We start from the raw sequence: 20,377 nt of genomic DNA on the forward strand, positions 1-20,377 counted from the left end.
CCCCCCCAGCTTGAGGCACCCCCCACCCCCCACCTCACAGAGCTGCCTTCTGGGCGTGCCCAGGTGGGAGAACTGTCCCATCCTCTGAGCAAAAGGCTCTGACTCTGGAAGAGAAGGGTTTCCTTTGGCTGTTTGTCCCAGAAGGCCTAAGTGTCCACCTCTCAGCTCTCGAGGCTGTGAGAGCAAGATGAGAGAAGGGGAGCAGGAGGGGAGGCCATGCCTGCAGACCTACAGCAGGCTGCGTCCAGCTGGGGTGCTCCACGACAGAGGTTCTGGAATCCCCGAGGCTCCGAGGATGAGGTCAAGGCTGCCATCAGAGGTGAGATGATGCTTTTCCTTTAAAAAATGTGTGCAGAAAACCTTACACCCATTAAGGTGCCTACTGTTAAACAGATAGTGACCCAGAGCATCTGGAAGAATTGGAACCTGGGCACACTGTTGATGAGACTTTAAAATGACATGGTTGCTACAGGAAACAATATGGTAGTTCTTCAAATAAAATTAAATATAGCAGCAATTCTACTTTGGGGGACACCCAAAAGAAACGAAACCATGGTCTCAAAGAGATACCTTTATACCCAGGGTCATAGCAGTACTGTTCACAATAGCTAGAAACAACTCAAATGCTCATTGAGGAATGAAAGGATGAGCAAAATGTGGGACACATGTAAACGTCACATGCTACAACATGGATGCATCTTGGGGATGTTCTGCTAAATGAAATAAGCCAGTCACAAAATAGTAAGTACTAAGATGGACATGGAGTTACATGCCTGCAATCCTGGCACCTTGAGGAATTGAGGTAGGAGATTGCAAGTTCAAGGCCAGCCTCAACAACTTAGCAAGACCCTGTCTTCAAATAAAATAAAAAGGGCTGGGGATGTGGCTCAGTGGAAGAGCACCCGGGGTTCAACCTTCAGTATCTAAAAAAGAAAATACTGTGTGATTCTACTTAAATAAGTATATACAGCAGTCAAATTCATACAGACAGAAAGAAGAATCGTAGTTGCCAGGGCTGGGAGGAGAAATGAGGAGTTAGCGTTCAATGGGAACAGCGCTCTCTCTATGCCAGACATAGCACTCGGCTCCGTAGGACAGATTCGGGCAGTCTGACAATGTCACATCCCTGTCTTCTGTGGCCCCTTTTGCCTCCAGATCCCATCAGAAGCTCTGGAGCCTTGTTCAAGAGCCCCATCACCCATGAGCAACTCAGCTTTTGCACATCTGCTCTGTTTCCCCAACCCTAAAGCCACTCTCACCCCAGAGCACCCTGTCTGTCTCCCTTCTGGGCCCAAAGAGTTCCTGCCTTCTGCTTTGCTCCTCACCCTAAGTCCCAGGCCGCTCACAGCTCAGCCCCCACAGGGGCATGGTTGGGAGGAGACACCAACAAGCATCTATCCATTGGCTAGAGCGGGCTCCTGGAGGGAGGCACCCTGACACTGCTTCCTGTTCTTCTAGGAGTTTTCCCAGATGGACCCAGTGAAAATGGAGCCATCTTGGGGCAAAGCTCTGAGCTGTGGGACACTGGAGAGTGGTCAGCCCTGTGTCCCCAAAGTGGAAGAAGGTGAGAGAACAAGGCTAAGGCACACAGCTACAAAGGTGGAAGAAGGGAGGCAGCATTTGGCGGCTTTCATCAATAGGAACATGATTCCTTGACGTGAGAAAGGTCTTCTCTTGATTTAGGGCACAGGAAGTCCAGTGTCTTCCCAAGACCTCCCCTGTCCCTTGGCCTAGGCTTCTTTAACCTGGGTTTCTGGGGGGAAAAAAAAAACTGAAAACCTCTTGATCACACAAGCCTGAGTGAACGAGTGCCTTCTGAGTTTCGCCTTTGCTATAGGAATCCCAAAGTCAAGCCTGGAAGACTCCCTGTAGAAGGAAGCCCCAGATAAACCCTCCCCTCCACTGGGGCAACACGAGGCCCCACCCATTACCTCTGGGCCTTTGCCTGGCTCTAATCTCAAGTCCTTTTCTCCCTCTTCTAGAGAGCTCCCTAAAATCCCAAAGGACCTATCCTGAACATGCTGTCTAGTTCCAAGATCATAAGCCCAGTGAGTTTCCTCCCCAGAGGAGTGTCACGCTCTAAACTACCTGCTTCCCACACAGACAGCCTGACCAGCAAAGAGGGGTGGCTGGCCTGGAGGAGGGGATGGGCTCCGCTCTGGGCTTGGATGATGGGTGGATCAGGAAGGGGTTTCTTTAATGTGACACACAGGACAAACCAAGAGTGCTTCAGAGTCGATTTGTAGATCCCATCAGGTGCTGTCCTCCAGCCCCTCATCCCTAATGAGCTGAGACAAGATGTGACAGATAAGATAACCGTCCTGGAAACCCTCTGGCTGGCCAGGAGCCTTGAGGGTCCAGTCTAGCTCTGCCCCAACCGGCCTGGTGGCCAAATGCAGCACTTTCCTCTCTCTGGGCTGTGGCTTCTCCTGCTGTGAAATGAGGACTGCACAGTTTCCCAGCCCCTCCCAACCCTGAGTTGGAGGATGCCCCTGGTGGATGGAAAGGGAGAAGAGCAGAGAACACCCAGGAGTGGGGGGAGAGAATGCAGCATGCACCTCAGAGAAGTACAGACAAATGGCAGTCGGGGGGGGGGGCCCCCTCCAGCCCCAGGCACAGGAAGACCCATATTGGGTGACTGCCCAAGCCCCTCACTCCGGTGGGGTGATGTGGGGGCCATTGAAGGCCAATGCAATGGTGGGAGTCAGGAGACCTTGGTTCAAGGTCTAGCCCTGTCACTGTCCACTCTGCCCTTGGACAATCCCCTCCTCTCTCCAGGCCCAGGGTTACCTCTGCACAAGGCACTAGGGACGCTTCATCTCTGACATCCTGCCTTCAGGGAGCCAGTACAGTAGGGGAGCTACAGTTTTATGACCTCCCATGCCTGGGGCACTTGATGGCCAACTTGGGAAGGAGAAAAACTTTCAAATGACAATCCCCAGCCATCCTTGGCCGCCAAGGAGCCACTTCCCAAATGTCAACCTTCAGGAGACAGGGCACACTTTATGTGGCCCAGAAATGCAGAGTGAAAGGAGCTTGTGCCCCCGCCTTGACCCTTGGAAGGCCTGGCCCAGCACAGAAGTCACGTGCTGTGGATGTAAGAGTCAGCTTGCTGTCTCAGGCCATGCCAAGGAGAGAGGGACAGATGGGACACAGCAGGGGGCATGGAAAGGGGAGTCTGTCTCCTGGCTCCTCTGCACTCAGTGCATCTGGGCCTCCTGGTGGATCCTGGTAAATTTCCTGAGCAGACATTAAACATGGGCCCCGCTCTCTAAGGACAGAGAAAAGTGGTTGGTGGGTGGCCTCAGCTGCACCTTCTTTCTGCATGATACACAAGGAGTGGGCCCCACCCCCTAGACTATTCCTCCTAAGGCCAGGGCCCTGCCTTGGGGACTTGCCATGTCAAACCATGAAATCGTAGGAATGCAGGCTACTGCAGTTGGCCCAACCTATCTAAGTGGTTGACTGCAGTCCATTTGTCCTTAACCCCCAGGGCCAGAGGTCTGAGGGTCTCCCTGGCAGTTTGAGGATCCCCAAGCAGCAGCCCCCTTCCTGTGGGAGTCCCCTCTGTCTGCCCTGTCTGCACCTACTTCAGTCCTCCTCACCCCCAGCTGTTTGTCACCACCCCCAGGCCTCCTCACCTTCCCCTGCCCCAAGGAACCTCATTTCCCAGAGGGCCATTAACCGCAGCCAAGGCAACAGAGAAGGGCTGAGGCTAACAGCAGGAAGTACTTTGCAGAATAAGAAACCCACTTGAAACTAAAGAAGGTCACGGTGCTTCTGAAGCTCTTCAGCCAAAGTTACCACAGGGAGTCTCCGGCTGCCTTGGTTTCTGATAAGACTCCAGCCAGTTCATGTTTATTTATTCATTCAACAATTATTGATCGTGTACCTGCTGTGGGACCCTTCTAAGTGCCCAACAGAGTGCCAAACACAAAGCCTACTTTCTACTACTTTCATCTGATCTAGAGCTGAGGTGTCAAATATGGTCGACACTAACCATATTGGCCATCTGAATTTAATTTATTAACTTACTAATTAAATGAATTAAGATATTTAGTATAATAAACCATGTATTTACATATGCCACAATTTATGTGTATATAATATTAAATTATTTCTGTTGCATATCATATTATATAAATAATATGTTAACTTAAATGACTAAAAATTAAAAATGCGTTCTTTCATCACATCGACCACATGTCAAGATCGGAACTGCCATTCAGAGTCAAGGCCACTATACAGGAAGTTGAAGACACAGCCGTTTTCTGCTGTGGGGAAGGCTTCTGGTCTGTGCTTCTACAGGAGAGGAACTTTGTTGACTTACTATTTAGTATTGATTAGGGCTCAGACTCTAAGAAGTGAACTGTTAACTTAAAGAAGATTGATAGGGCGCAAGTGATTTTTGTCCTGCAGAGATGCAAACGATTTCTGTCTGGGAGAAAAGATAACCCCAAAGGTTGCGTTTTTATTGTCCTGTAGGACATTAACCAATTTAGTGCGCAACTTGGCATCTCATGCAGCCCTCTTTCCCCATTGATCACCACCTCTGCTTCTCTCACCCGCTTTGAACCGGCTCTGTCATCTTGCAGATCCTTCCACTAATGAGTTGGATAAATCACCGATTCAGCCCACCAGATCTTGTATAAGGGTCATGTTTCTGACTCTCTGGAAATTATACTTTGACATCAGATAATGATCAGTGCTATGAAGAAAATTTAAGCAAAGTGAGGAGACAAAGCTAGGCAGTCCACGAAGGCCTTTCTGTAGAGGTGAACTTTGAGCAAGGACGGCAGGAAGTGAAGGAGCTGGTGGTTTGGATATCTGTGGGGTGTGTGCTCCTGCAGGGAACAGGCAGGTACAAAGGCAGGTCTGGTGACTCATTTTGCTTGGTGTCAGCAGAGCCAGGAGCCCAAGTGAGCAGAGCACCGCGGCCCTGGTGGGTGATGAATGGAAGGAGCAGGAGACAGATTGCAAAGAGCCTCGTAGTCCAAAGTAAGGACTCTGCATTGCATTTTGCAGGTGCTTGAAGATGCTAAGATGGGACTGCAACTACTCCCTCTCCAGGGGAGAGTTGGAATGCATCCTTAGTGATCAGCCTTTCTGAGAGTCTCACTGGCAGTGGGATGCACCCTTCACAACATGCTAAACCCGAGGCTGCATTTCAAAGGGATGTGTGTGAAGTCCCCAGACATGGCAGTGACCTCCCCTGCCTGCTATCTGCTCTCCCACCATCCTATCCAGAGCTGCCTCCAACCCCTGCCTCACTTCAAGTTTCTCAAAGAAGCTACTTGAAACAAAGATGCCGTCTGCTATGGAAGCCTTCTGCAGAGCTTCTTCTGAAAAGTTCCAAAGCAGCCAACTTTCAAACAAGCATTTCTTCTTATTCCAGATAGAAACAGGCATGGTAGCAAGACTGGGCTTCAGAGAACTGGTGGGTTGCCAGTGTGAGTGTGAGGATGGGGGCTGATTAGGAGGTGAAGCAGGAGGGGGCTGAGAGATGGTGGAAATGGAAAGGTGCTAACAGGGCCTTGAAGTTTCCAGTAGGTAGAAGAGCAGGGTCAGAGGGAAGCTGTGACCAGGCAGTGAGCCATGGCAGCTAAGTTCCAGGGACGAGAGAGTGTTTACGGCCTACTTGTCTCCTGCCAGGTGCTATCCTGAGATCTCCATAAATGTTATGTCTTCTGGTGCTCCCAACACCCCTTCCAAGCAAGTGCTATTATTCTATCCAACTTACACATGAGGAAACTGCAGCACAGAGAGTGCACGTGATTTGCCCAAGGTCACGGCTGATCATAAATAGCTGAACTGGGATTTGGCATAGGCACCATTGTGTGTTGCTTGGCTCTATCTGATTATCAGGTATTGTACATATAAACCAACATGGCTATTAACTTAATGGAGATTCTTTTCGTTTTATGGCTACCTATCCTTCATGGTCCAGGTAGAAATTCCTAAGCCCCTAACAACAACAACCAGACCACCACCAATATCCACATCAGCACTACCACAGTTACTCCCATCACTAAAAATACCACAATCGCCACCACACATCAAAACCATCCAACAAAACCAACACACCTACCACCACACCACCCATCACCACCCAACACCCAAGACCACCACCACTGTCACCACCTCACACGTCAGCATCATCACTTCACAAGATCAAAATGCTCCCTACCACCAACAACAACACCTATCGACCTGCCACCAGTACCACTCACCTCCACCCCCACCATCACCACTATTAAACGTGGCACCGTGAATGGTTAGTGGGTCACAAAGTAAATAAATAAGAATACGAATGATCAAGTGAAGAAAGGATGAAAACTACAGCCACGGATCAGCTCCACTGCTTGGAATTCATGTGTAATTTAGATCAGTCTGTGTGTCTGAGCTTCACCTTCTTAATATCCCTTTCTTCTCCCTAATTCAATCCCTCTGTTGCCCTTCTCAGCCACTGTCCAGTACTCCCCAAAGCCAGCCATGAAGCAGCTTTCTGTAACATAGTGTCCACATAGCTGGCAAGACTTTAAGACAGAGGAGCTAGACAATGAAGGGGAAGTGAGCAGCCAGCCACCTCTGGGTCAGCTCAGGATTCTGGGGTGGGGCTGTCCAAGCAGCTCTCAGTAGGCACCTCATTTAAAGTAGGGGGAGAGAAGGGAGGAAAGGTGCCAACCTAGTTCAAATTCTGAGGATGCTTCTGAGGCCTTGACTGTTCCCACGGCCTAAGTAACCTCTGTCTTGTCCTCCCAATGTCCCCCCCTGGCCTTTAGCATGCACCTATCACTCTGGGAACCAGCAGGTCCAAATTCCACTTCCTAGCTCCTGCTCTGGTAGTGACTTTCTGTGTCTCTGTCCCCCCATCTGAGGGAGACAAGATGACCTCATACCCACTCCAGCTCCGATGTCCATGCCTTAGCATTACACCCAGGAGATGTCTTTCCTGGAGGAATTCATAGGTGGAGATAGTCTCCTCAGATGGACAATCCCTCTCTGTTAACATACCTGATGGCAGATGTGAGCCCACAGCAGTAGTTGGGAGTGAGCCTTCTAAGAAGGAATGGAACTCTTTCTCTTTCGGCCCAACAGGCTCAGGCAGTCAGAAATTTAAAGCTAGAAGGACCTTAGGGGTCACCTGGTCCAAGCTCTGGAGTGAAACCTTCCCAAGACTGCCAGTCAAGTGGTGCCGGACCTCAGGCCAGGGCCAGGGCTCCTGATGTCTCTGCACTTCTGAGCTCTTTTTGCCCACCCAGCAAACCCGATTGAGCAACACCTTCTCAAAGTCTCATCTCATCCTCAGATAGCTGCTGTAGCCCATGCGTGGCCCATGCATGGCCTGGAAAACTGAAGGCCCACCCCCCAACAAAAAGCCTTTAGAACCAAGGCCCTGAGGCCATGACATTCTGTGGGTCTCAGAGACCCATGGGGGCTACAGCTGTACTCACCTTTGAAACATTTCCCAGGGTCTTCAGAAGCAGGAGGCAGGAAGTGAGAGAAGGTTCTGTTACTGTAGCTTATTTCATCTGCGCTTCCTCCCTCTCACACTGTCTCTTTCTGATTCTTTCTTTCTTGGTCTTTGTCAGTCTTTGATTATTTTTCTTGTCTCTCCTTCTGCTCTTTGTTCTTATTTCATCCTCTATCTCCATCTTCCTTTCTCTCTCTCTCTCTCTCTCTCTCTCTCTCTCTCTCTCTCTCTTTTTCATCCGTGATTTTTCTCTTGGAATTTCAAAGACAGGTGTCAGTTTCAAGGTCTTATTGATCCAGCTCTAAGAAAATTCCTACTCATGAAATAAGAAATCATATCAATCCTTAGGAAACCCCGCAGCCTGGTGGAGATGGGAGTGCCAGGCCTGGGAGGCAGATCCCTGAGCTTCTTAGCCCTGCCCTGACTTGCCGGGTGATCTTGGCGGCTTCCTTGAACTTCAGCTCCTGCACCTATAGAATGAGGACATCGGGACACATCCATCTCACGCACCAGCTCCAGCTCTTAGGATAGGAAGGATCCAGAGGCCCAGATTCCCCAGCCTGACCCTGGGAACCCTATCAGTGGGAACCCATCATCAGCCACCTGCTTTTGTGGGCTCTCTGGGGATTTCACCCAAGTACACTGTGCCAACAGATGTCTCTGCTGGGTGATTAGGATCTTGCACTAATCCTTGCTTCTTCCTGCTCCTTTGTTAAAATTCGGATGAACATGCATGGGGTTTGGCAGCAGAGGAGCCCAACCATCCTCCAGGAAGATCTATCCAAGGTGGGTAAGTTGGAAGGGGCCTTTCAAGTTTCCCAGCTGGAGAGGGAGACAAAAGCCATAAACCCAAAGAAAAGATATTCCCTTCATCAACACGTGTTTGCCGAACGGCATCGAGGTGCTGAGCACCCACCAAGTCAGACACTGTCTCTGCCTTTTAATAACAGGAAGAACAGGCTTGAGCCTTCCCTGCTGGATGGCGCACATCCTTTGTGGTTTTGCAGAAGCCACAGTGCTTTTCTTTGAACGAGATCAAGGAAGGCTCCCAAGAAATGATCCACGGCCTGGCGGGGGAGTCGAATCTCACTGGACAGAAGTGAAGAAGAAAGAGGTGAGCACTGGAGAGCCCTTGAGGTTTTTTCGGCTGTGGAGAGGCAGGCTTGGAGCTGATCTTTAGAGAGATCCCACTAGTTATCTGTGTCAAGGCTGGGATGGGCGAAGACTCTGCAGAGACCAAGAGCATACTCAGGTAGGAGCCAGGCCAACATTGAGAATGGACATCAGCGCACACACCCAAGGCTTTAGAATAAGGGAAACAGCGCAGTGCAGTGAGTCAGAGACAGGAAATGAGGTCTGAGTAGGACTTGGCAGAGGAGAAACTTTGCCTCAGAAGACAAGTCTGTCGAGATAGGGAGAGAGGAAAGAAAGAGGTAAACCATCTCAGAATTCCCACGAGTGACCCTTGTATCAGAAAGGGAGTGTGAGTGTCACATCACCATTCACCAGGGCTGACTGGGGCCCTCAGGACCATTCGGCTCTTCATCTCCACTGCATGAATGAAGAAATCCAGGTCCAAAGAACAAGAAGGGTTTGTCTGGGTCCCTTTTGCCAAGAGCTCCCTCCTCCAAATCCTGCATCATATTCTCTCCTCCACATCTTGCCAAGCTAGCACGTGGCTCTGCCTTGCCAGGAAAAAGTCACAGGAACCACAGCAAGGTGCTAAATCCAGAGGCCAGGGAGCAGAGGGGCATAGGCCTTGTGGTGTTGGGGCTGTCCCTCGACTCAGAATCCAAGAAAGACAGAGCTAGGACAGGGTCCGGGAGGTTGGATGGGAAAGGGATATTTTGGACAGTCTGGGAGGGTGGTTGGGAAAGGGATTTTTTGAAGGAAAAGTTAGTAGGACCAGGCGAATGACACTCCACAATCAAAGAAAGCAAGAACCTGGGCATGAAAAGCTCTGGTATTGTTGGGCTCACATGGCATGTTGCCATCATCCTGAGCAAGGCCTGGTGGGAGGTGGCACCAGAGTGAGGACATTGGAGGGCTCAAGGTAGTGGAGTGAAAAGATCTGGTCTGGAATGAAATTGTGAGCGTGGTTTGGAAAGGTTGGGTTTGAAGCCAGGCCAACCCCCCCATGGCTGGTCCTTTTGAGTACTTACTTGTTCATGGGCACAGGGTATCTCATTGAAGCTTCACAAACATGCCTTAGGAAGTCACCTATCATTACCCTTATCGAATAGAGGAGTGACCTGAGGATCAGAGCTATAAATAAAATCTTCTAAGTTTCCCAGCTTGTAAATGTCCAGGACTACTTAACTCCCAAACCTACTCTTGTTATGACTGTGCTCCATCACAAAGGAGCCAAAGAGAGGAGAGAATTAGAGGAATAACAAGTTGACACTTGCAAGTAGAGAGGAGAGAGAGAAAAGTGGAAGGATGGCAAACTCAGTAAGACCACGAGCCCAGGAAGGAGTCAGAGAGGAGCAGAGAGATGGAGGGGAACCAAGAGACTCCATCCCCGAAGCCAAAGCTGGAGAAAGTTTCAAGCCAAGGTCAAGGTGAGTCTTGGAGTGGTTTAGCACCTTGCATGGTGAAGATATGCCAATCACAGTAAATGCAGAAGAAACTTGGGTAACAAGAAATCCCAGCATTTGCAGGAACCCGGGAAACCTAAAGAACAGGGGTGAGCTCTGTTTGCAGAGTTGGGACTATCAAATCTATGAGGCCATACCAGGAAATGTGCCCTGACACAAAATTTTTAAAAAAAGGTAAATTGGACTTCATCAAAATTAAAAATGTCTGTGCTTCAAAGAACACTAACAAGAAAGTAAGTCCAGCCAGGGAACAGGGAAAACTTTTTGCAAATCTTATAAGTCTAGTGTTCAAAATATTTAAGGAACTTTTAAAACTCAGCAATAAGAAAAAATATATCCCAATTAAAAAATGGACAAAGGATTTGGGGGGGGGAGACATTCTTCCATAGAAGATATGTAAATTGCCAATAAGCCCATGAAAAGTTACCCAACATTATTAGTCATTAGGAAAATGCAAATCAAAACCACAATGAGATCTTACCTCATACCCACTAGATGACTATAATCAGAAAGAAAGACAATAGCGAGCGTAGTTGAGGGTTTAGAGAAGGCAGAACTTTTAGACATTGCTGGTGGGAATATAAGATGGTGCAGCCACTTTGGAAAATAGTTTGGCAGTATCCCCAAAAGCTAAATATAGAGTCATCAGATAATCCAGATATTTCACTCATAGGTGCATACCCAAGAAAAGCAAAAACATATGCTCCAATGAAAACTTCACACTAATGTTCCTAGCAGCATTGTTCATGACAGTCAACCAATAGAAACAATCTGAATGTCAGCCTATGACCCACTGGCTCAAGAGGCTGAGGCAGGAGGATCACACGCTTGAGGACCTGTCTCAAAATTAAAAAATAAAAAGAACTGGGGATGTGACTCAGTGGTAAAGTGCCCCTGGGATTGAACCCTAAAAAAAGAGGAAAGAAAGAAAGAAAAAAAAGAAGGAAGGAAGGAGAAGGGAAGAAAGGGAAAAAGAAAAAAACATCCAAATGTCCATCAACTAACTAGTGGATAAAGAAAATGTGGTATGCATACAACACAATCCTATTCATTCATAAAAAGGAATAAAGTACTGACATAGGCTCCAATGTGGATGGACCTTGGAAACGTTATACTGAATGAAAGATGCCAGTCACTAAAGACACTATATTATACAATTCCATTTACATGAAATGCCCCCAGATAAGCAAATCAACAGAGATTAGTGTTTATCAGGGGCCAGGGAGGAGGGAATCAGGAGTGACCTTTTGAAGGTTATGGGGTTTCACTCTGGGGTGACAGAAATGTTCTGGAATTAGATTGTGATGATAGTTGCACAATTTTGTGAGTATACTAAAAAACACTAAACTGTACACTTTAAAATCAAATTTTATCATATGTCAATTATTTCTCAATAAAATCAGGTAGAACATTCTGAAGCAAATATTCAATGGTAGTTGAATTCTTCAGAGAACATCAGAGGACACTTTTAGATTACCTAAAAAAAAAAAAAACAGATTTTATTCAACTGTTACATTCTTTTGAACTTATTTCTCTGCAGGTTTATGTTGCATTTTTCACTACCTTCTTGTAAAGTTATATATTAATCATAGCTAAATTTATAGAGAAATGTCTGGAAGGTTGTTATCTGAAATGTTAACAGTAGCTGCCTCTGGGAGATAGTATCTTGAGTGATTTTAAATTTATTCTATATGCTTTTATGTATCACATTTTTCCATATGCATATTTATCAATCTCATAAGCAGCAAAATCTACAAAGCTCTTTTTGTTTAGGCAAAAAAATAATAATTGGATATGTTGCTGGATAATTTTAAAAATTCTTTCTACTTACACAAAAACCAATGTTATTGCACTAGTTGCTCCCAAGGGGGGGAAAACGGTACAATTAGCCAAGTGATCACAATCCAATTACTCTCCCAACACAGCACAAGTGCCCGGATGCGCCATGCTCATGAAGGAGAAGGACACTGAAGCCATGGGTCCTGCGCTCCAGGTCTTTTGATGTAATAAAGGACCCCAGATGTGTAAATAAATAACTGAAAGCAAGGCAGGACATGAAAGTCTAGCTCAGAGGCACCTGTAAGTCCCTGAGGAAGCTGTGACTCCCTCAGAGGGATTCACAAAAACAGCAGCGCTTGAGAGCTTGGCCCTGAGAGTGAACCCCACTGCAGATTTTGTTCTGCGGAAGGCAGGAGGGAAGGCCACCAGCCAAGGCGATAGGTGGAGCTTTTCTAAGCTGGGCCTGCCTGAGCCGATGGACTGGGGGGCAGACCTGCCAGTGGGTGTGGCTGCCACTCACCTGCTGGGCCCCTCTGTCCCTCATCACCCCTGCCCTCCTGCTCCCCACCCGAGGCTCAGCTCTCTGCTCCTCCAGGAGGCTTCCTTGACTGAACAGGTTGACTCAAAGGCCTCTGCCTGGGCGCTGGCAGCACACTGAGCCTGTCCCTATTATCACCCTCATTGTAACACTCTGGTTTGAATATTTGTTTCCTCCACCAGATTGTGAGCTCACTTGAAGGAAGGCTGGGAGCTGGGCCCAGAGCGTGGCACTCAGGAAGTGCTTAACTGAAAGGAACAGGCACTGGCTCAGAGATGGTCTGAGTAGGGTTGGGAGCCTTGTCTTCCTGGTGCTCACCCCTTCCCTGCACTCCTGACCTCAGATTTTGGCCAGCTGCTGGGTGGGTTAATTAGGGCTCCCCACCCCCCAGATGCATAAGGACAATCAACATGGCACCCCCAGAGCAGTTGCGGAGAAGCACACTTTCCCACAGGAGGAGCAAAGCCAACAGGAGCCGTAAGAAAGAAATCTGTCCACAGGAGAGAAGGGAGCCATCAGCAAGACAGGCAGAAATGGGGTCATGACAGATGCTGATAGGTTTCGAGACCCTCATTCCAGTCCCTGAGATCCCCAGGGATGGCCGGTTCAATTTTGCATCCCATGCAGAGACCTTTCTGTTAAAAAACTTTGTGAGCATAAGCTAACCGAAGCTCGGGTTTCCATTATTGATAACAAGAATATCCCTGTCCAGTGCTGGGGTCTTCAGTAAGATAGAGGGCTGTAAAGATCCGCTGAGGCCAGATTAGGGGGGATTCTAAATGCCATGACACTAGGGGCTTAGATTTATAAGGTAGGTGCAGGAACGAGTAGGCAGAGCCTTGGGAGCGAACAACAGCTTCATGGAAGTACTGAATTAGAGGTGAGACTAGAGGACAGTTGGGAATGCAAAATAAAACCACCCCATCTATCACCGAGGTCAAGGAGAAAGAAGATTGAATAACACCCTGATTTTGTTATGTAGGAAAGAGCAGCGAGACTTGTGATGCATGGAGAAGTAAAGGAGAAAGGTGGTCATGTCGAATAAATAGGCATTTTGGAAACACCACAAACGTCTCTGTGTGCAAACATTAGTCACTGATACAAATGGGATCTCAGGGGTTTTATAAACAAGCAAGCCGTTGCCAGCACTCACATCTGGCAGATGACGCATCCATCATGTGTAAATACTTCGCGGAGCATCGATTACCCTGATCAATTTTAGGCATCTATCATTTTCCAGGCCTGCAATCCAATATAGGGAAATTACAAAGAAATAGGATGTTTGGATCATTCTATATCCATGGCTCATAGGAAAACAGTGAATAAATCCATGGTAGATTTCAAGGCATAAAGAAAAATAATTGCTATTTTGTTTTTCCTTCAAATTGTTTCTCGATTGAGATCAAGAAACCATCCTTTTCAAGATTCACTATGAAAGCCATCCTCATCTTGGGAGGGAGAGGGTCAATAATGACAAACGAGAAACACAGACAGGAATGCTTAGAAGTGGGAGCTGCAGACGGTCAAGGAAGCTGATAGCACAGGGGGACACCTGCTTAAAAGGAAGGGTTGAGGTTTTCTCTTTTAGGCAAAGGGGAGTCCTAGGAGGTTTTGTAAGCAGGAAATGACATGCTAGAATGGCGGAGAAGGCGGTAAAGTCCCAGCATGTGAAATTTAGCAGAAGTAGTGGCTGAGGACCTGCATTGACATAAGAAAGACAGAGAGACTAAGAAACTGGAGATTCCTGAGTCCTAAGTGGAGGCCACTACTACTCTTAGCACATTCTATACTCCATCTCATTTAGTCCCTCAAAACATCCTGGCAGAGTAGCTATGAAACATCCCAAATTTACAAATGACGCAAACAGGCTCAGAAAGGTTAAGTTGCTTGCCTGAGGTCACACAGGTCTTTCTGAATACAAAAGCCGGTGTCCTTTCCAATGGGAGACACCACCTACTGGTGTACATTTATTTTCCCCCTTTCAACTTCATCTGGTAGGAGCTGAGGCTTAAAAGATTTTAAAATTCACCAACTCTTGTCCAACTAGTGAGGGCCCCAGTCTAGATGTGAGCCAGGGGTCTAAATGGTCTCCTTCCAGCTCGCCTCCCTAGCCAGAGGGTTCTGGTAAAGAAGACTTCCTTCCAGAGATTGCATTGCTCCCCTCATAGTTATTGTTAAACCAGAAAGTCCTGTTGGGTGTGTTTTCAAAAGACCTCTAGGAAGGGCCTGGGGGAGGCTGTGATGTGGTCATAGGCTTCTCAGAGCCCAGAAAAAAAACTCTTCCTGTCACTCAAGGAGAGCCTCAGCACCTTTAAACCTAATTCTTCTGAAGTTTCCTGTAACCCCAGGTCTCTCTGGAGCAGCCCTAGGCTGTCACAGTAATTTCCAAAGCCACTGCCTTGAAGGCTCCCAAATCCTCGGTTCATGCTCAGACATATAAATTGCATTAGCAGAGAGGAGAACTATGCTCTGAGAAGACACTGAGCTCAAGTGCACGTACGTGAGCACACTCAGGGCCTGGACCCTCTCCAGGCCTCTTCAGGCTGGGATGAAAGGAGCCCATTTCCCCTCTACGAGAGTCCTGGGTGTGGGGGAGATGGATCTTCTGCACTAGCAGGTGCACGCACGCGCACTCACATCATTGTCACCGGAATTAATAGGTTCACTCAAGAGGCTGGGCCCAGAGAGTCTGCCAGAGTGTGCGGAGTCCTGCACACACAACCCAGAGACTCCTGATTGTATTCCCCGCCTATGATGCTTCCAGATAGTAGTTTATTCGAACAAATAACATAATTGTCAATACCTCCATGCTTATTTTGAGCCCCTGATCTTTTGGATCCTGGGCTAGGTTCTGAAAACCCCGACACGAATTGGAAACAGCCTCTGATCCTGAGGCCCCAGTCTAGAGGGGAAAGCAGACCATGAGCAAGGTCAAGAGTGAAGGGTTTGGGGCAGATAGAACTGTATTCTGATCTCTGTCCCACTTCTGTGTGACCTTGGGCAAGTTATTTGAGTAAATGAGTCTCTGTTTCTTCTATCCGGCAGGTTGATGTATGGAAGGAGGGAGAGGGAGAGAGAGAAAGAGAGACAGAAAGCAACATAAAGAAGAAATGAGGGCTTCCAGAAAATGGAGTATAGAGATTGATGGAAATCTATCCTAAATGGATAGATTTTGACATTAAAAAAAAAAAGGCAGGAAAAGCCATTGCTACAGGCTTCAGGAAGGGCTGGGGTGGGATAAATAGGTAGAGCACAGAGTATTTTTAAGGCAAAGAAAATATTCTTTCTGATATAGTAATAATGAATACTTGTCACGATACATTTGTCAAAACCCACAGAATGTATAACACCAAGAGTGAACCCTAATGTAGACTATGAACCTAGTAACAATGTACGGATATTGGTTCAATGTAACAAATATAGCACACTAGACACAAGATGTAAGAAACAGGGGAAACAGGGTATGGGGGTTGTATGTGACAACTCTCTATTTTCCAATCAAATTTTCTTTTCTTTCCTTCCTTCTTTTTTGTCTTTTTTTCTTGCAGTACTGGGGATTCAACCCAGGAGCACTCTAACTCTGAGCTATATCTCCAGCCCTTTTTATTTCAAAACAGGGTCTCCCTAAGTTGCTGAATCTGGCCTCAAACTTGCAACCCTCCTGCCTCAGCCTCCTGGAGTTACTGGGATTACAGGCATGCACCATCACACCCAGATCCAATCAAATTTTCTATAAAACTAAAATTCCTCTTAAAAAAAAAAAAAGCCAGAAGAACATTAGCCAGACAGAGAGGAGTGTGAGCAAAGGCAGAGCAGTAGTTAAAAGAGTCTGAAGCCTCAAGACCCTGGGACAATGGTGAGCCCAGAGGGGTGTCTATTCTCTATTCTGAGACTATGGGGAGATGACAAATATTTCAACAAATTGCTAACATGATCTGTCAGTCTGCAGTTAGAGTGCCACTAGACAGACCTGGAGATATAACAGGAGCCAGGACAAGAAACAAAGATCTGAGCTAGGGCAGCAGGAAAGGGCTAGAAAAACAGGGCTGGATGCCAGAGAGATCCTGATGTTGCCTTGGACAGGACCTGGAGAGTGAGCGAGTGATTGACTGATTGATGGCTATGGGTGGGAGAAGGAGAGGAGAGGCATCTGGGAAAACACTGAGGCTTCTGGCTTCCCAGCGAGGTGGGTGGCAGCTCCATTCTTTCAGAGATCTGGAATGAAGGAGGGGCAGGTCTGAAGACAGGATGACCTGGCCAGCTGCAACACGTTTTTGAGAGAATAACATTGCGGATGTTTTGCAAAACACTTTCGGGAATTCTCTTTACCTGGCCCTTTAGGACTGGGGGGATCACTACCTACAGAGGAGGGCCCAAGTTGCAAGCTTGGATGCTTAGCCTGTTAGGAGGTTTTTCCAAAGCTGAGCTGAGGACTACCTCCCCTTAATTTCCCCCACCGGACTGGGGGCAACTCGTGGCCGCAGAAGCACACTGCACATGATACATTATAAAGCTATGTGGGTCAAGGCCTGGAAAAGGTACCACTGCCAGGCAGGGCTTCAAGCCAGCCTCCTCCCACCAGCTGAGAGCTGAAATAACTCACTGTCTTCCCCTATTGCAGCATCTTTCTCCATAGAGACCTCGAATTTCTCCAGGAAACACCGATTTCTCTGCTTCCAACCTTGAAGCCTTAGCCAGAGGCTGACTAAGGGTCTGCTTTTCTTTGCTGGCCCCTTATTTCAGTCAACACTTGGCCTTTTAGAAATGATAAATTTAAATATATATATATATATATATATATTTCTAGAAGAAAAAACTCAGGATTACTTCCCCTGAACATTCAATTTATTTTGATCCATCAAATACTAACATAGGGCTTGAAATGTAGTGATACAAAGTGACTCCAGGAAAATGTCAGAGGAAGGACCTCTGAAAATACCTGCTCCAAGGAAAATACCACCCCAAATTATCAGAATCAACTTTTCCAGAGCCCTGGAAATTAATGGAAGGCTTTCCATCATCTGGGGAGCATGTATTCAAGAAAAAAAAGATGTCCATCCAAACGCATGAACATGAAAGTTCATAGCAGTAATATTCATAATAGCCCCAAAGTGGGAATTCAAATGTACATCAACCAATGAAAGGATAAATAAAATGTGATAAATTCATACCCAGGAATATATTTGAGCCATAAGAAGGAATGGAGGGGGCTAGGGTTGTAGCTCAGTGGTAGAGCGCTTGTCTTGCACGGGTGAGGCACTGGGTTTGATCCTCAGCACCACGTTAATTAATTAATTGATTAAAAATCATTGTGTCCAACTACAAACACACTTTTTTTTTAAGAAGAGAATGGGGTAGTGATACATGCTATAAGGTAGATGAACCTTACAAACATCTTGCTGGGTGAAAGAAGCCAGACACAAACAACCTCATATTGTGTAAATTCAGTTTATGTGGAACATCCAAAATAGTCACAACTGTAGGGAAGAAAATGGATTAATGGTCACCGAGGGCTGGCAGGGGCCGCAAGTGAGGTGGAGTGGAGGGGCAGTAATGGAGAGTAAGGAAAATGGGTGTGGAGTTTCTTTTGGGGTGCTGAAATGTCTGGACCTATATAATAGTGATAGCTGTACTTGGTGAATCTAATTAAAATGAATTCTACGCTTTGAAAGGTTTTTTTGTTTGGTTGGGTTTTGTTTTTGCAGAGCTGGGGAGCTGAGGTCCTCCCAGGTGCTATGCAAGTGCTCTACCACTGAGCTACACCTCCAACCCAAGTGGGTGACTTTTTTTTGTTGTTGTTGTTGTTTTTTCAGTCCTGGGAACTAAACCCAGGACCTTGTGCATCCTAGGCAAGAGCTCTACCACTGAGCTAGGTCTCCAACCAAAAGGGTGAGTTTTTATGGTAAATCCATTGTATCTCAATTTTCTTTTTCAGTGTGTGGGATTGAACCCAGGGCCTCATGCATGCCAGGCAAGGTGCTGTGCCACTGTGCCACAACCCCAGCCCCCCAGACTTCAATTTTTAACAATACCCAGTAAACTAAAAATACAAACAAAACAAAGACCCAAAAAGCAACAATAGCATAAATAAATAAATAAATAGATAGATAGATAAATAGACCACATATGCCCCTTCCTGTTTGAAACTCTTTGCTAATCCCGACTTGCTCATAAAACAAGTAAGACCCCTCACAACCTGGTTCCTGCTATGCTCTTCTTCTCCACCTATGTCTGACTCCCTGTTTTGCACTGAAGCCAGCTGGCCTCTGTTCTGTCCTGACATTTTTTCCCTCTGCCTGAGAAGCCCTGCCCTCCATATCTGGCTCATTCTCAGACATCAGGTCTCTGCTCACAGCCCTCTCCAACTCCAAGGGACCCTCCCTAAGCACTCTAGCCAATACACATCCTCGGCCCCTTTGCCTGCTCAGCCTATCCTGCACACAGCTCTTCAGAACCACTGCTCATTCCTGCTTCCCTGTTTTTTATCTTTCTCTCTAGCCTAGAAGATAAACTCCATGAGGACAGGGACCTTGCCTGTCTTTTATACCATTGGCAAGGGTATGACATGACATTCCATGTATGCTTTTTTTTTTATTATTAATACTGGGGAAATGAACCCAGGGGCATTTAACCACTGAGCCACATCCCCAGCCATTTTTTATATTGTATTTAGAGACAGTGTCTCACTAAGTTGCTGAGGCTGGCTTTGAATTTGCCATCCACCTGCCTCAGCCTCCAAATCACTGGAATTACAGGCGTGCACCCACATGTCCAGCTCCACACATGCTTTGAATAGTGAATAAATGCCATGTCCTCTCAAAGTTTGTTGTCATTTGAAATACAATATTTCCTAGTATTTTCTCCAGCATTTCATATCTTCCCAAGGGAGACATTCATGTAATTGGCCCTCTGCTTTAGAACTTTTGATTCCCATGAAAGATGTCTGATGATCTCTTTCTCTCTATGTATCATCAAGGTTGGGTAGCATACTTGTCTGACAGTGGGACATTCCAATTTCCTCCCAGAATGTTCAGGCCAAGAAGGAACAGCTGCTGTCCTGTTGGCCACATTAGTAGCTTGAAAGGCACAAGGGACTACTGTCCAACAGGGCCCTCACCCTTCTAAAAATGACTTATCTCCCTTATGTGTGGACACAGATAGAGATGGGCTGGCCTGGTATCCCTGCTGAGGGTGTGCCTATCCTGCGAGGCACAAGCCCCTCTTGGCTTTGCAAGCTTCCGTGTGGGATCTGAACCTCTTGCAAGGGCACCTGTTGGGGGTTGGACAGAGGATCCTTCTGAATATACTCCATTTTTTTTTTCTTAGCTGGTATGGATTCTTTCCTTAATCCAGATGTCCACACATTTTCTCAGGCAGATGCTTCCATTACTCAGGAATGTAGATCATATCCACTAAGATTATTTTCTTTTTTTTCACAAATACCAAAAATGCTTCCTTCTATACACATTCTTGTGCACACATTTTTGCATTCTTATCTGTTTTCTCAGACACATTCACCCACAGCTCCCAGCACCCTATTGTACTGGGGATTGAACTCAGGATGCTTTACCATTGAGCTAAATTCCTAGGCTTGGGAGGCTGAGGCAGGAAGATTGCGAGTTCATAGCCAGCCTCAGCAATTTGGCAAGGCCTTAAGCAACTTATTAAGACCCTGTCTCAAAATTAAAAATAAAATGGTCTGGGGATGTGGCTCAGTGGTTAAGCTCCCCTGGGGTTCAATTCCTGGAACCAAAACAAAACAAAAAAATGTTGAACCAATGTATGCTCTTTCCAGTAGTATATCAAGTCCTACCTTTGTAGGCATCTCCCAAGGATTTGTTATTCCCAAATCTCACCTCATCATCAAGTTTCCAGTGACTTGAGGTTGCCTTTGTGGGATTCCCATAAACACTCTAGACCCTTCCACAGAGCTGCCTCAGAGGGAGCCGTGCCACCCATGGGAGGAGCCATGCTCATCCGTCCTCTCTG

At 46.9% G+C, this 20,377-nt stretch overlaps 1 protein-coding gene across 1 annotated transcript in view; it reads left to right on the top strand.

The window, feature by feature from the left end:
* The first annotated feature begins 216 nt into the window (after positions 1 to 216).
* Positions 217 to 20,377, top strand: part of Shb (SH2 domain containing adaptor protein B) — a 183,484-nt gene continuing 163,323 nt past the window's right edge. The window contains exon 1 of the mRNA XM_015492129.1: positions 217 to 319. Coding sequence (XP_015347615.1) covers positions 217 to 319 — 103 coding nt within the window. The remainder of the gene's footprint in view (positions 320 to 20,377) is intronic.

This window comes from Marmota marmota, unplaced genomic scaffold (assembly GCF_001458135.2).
Source record: "Marmota marmota marmota unplaced genomic scaffold, marMar, whole genome shotgun sequence".
In the NCBI taxonomy this organism is placed as follows: domain Eukaryota; kingdom Metazoa; phylum Chordata; class Mammalia; order Rodentia; family Sciuridae; genus Marmota; species Marmota marmota.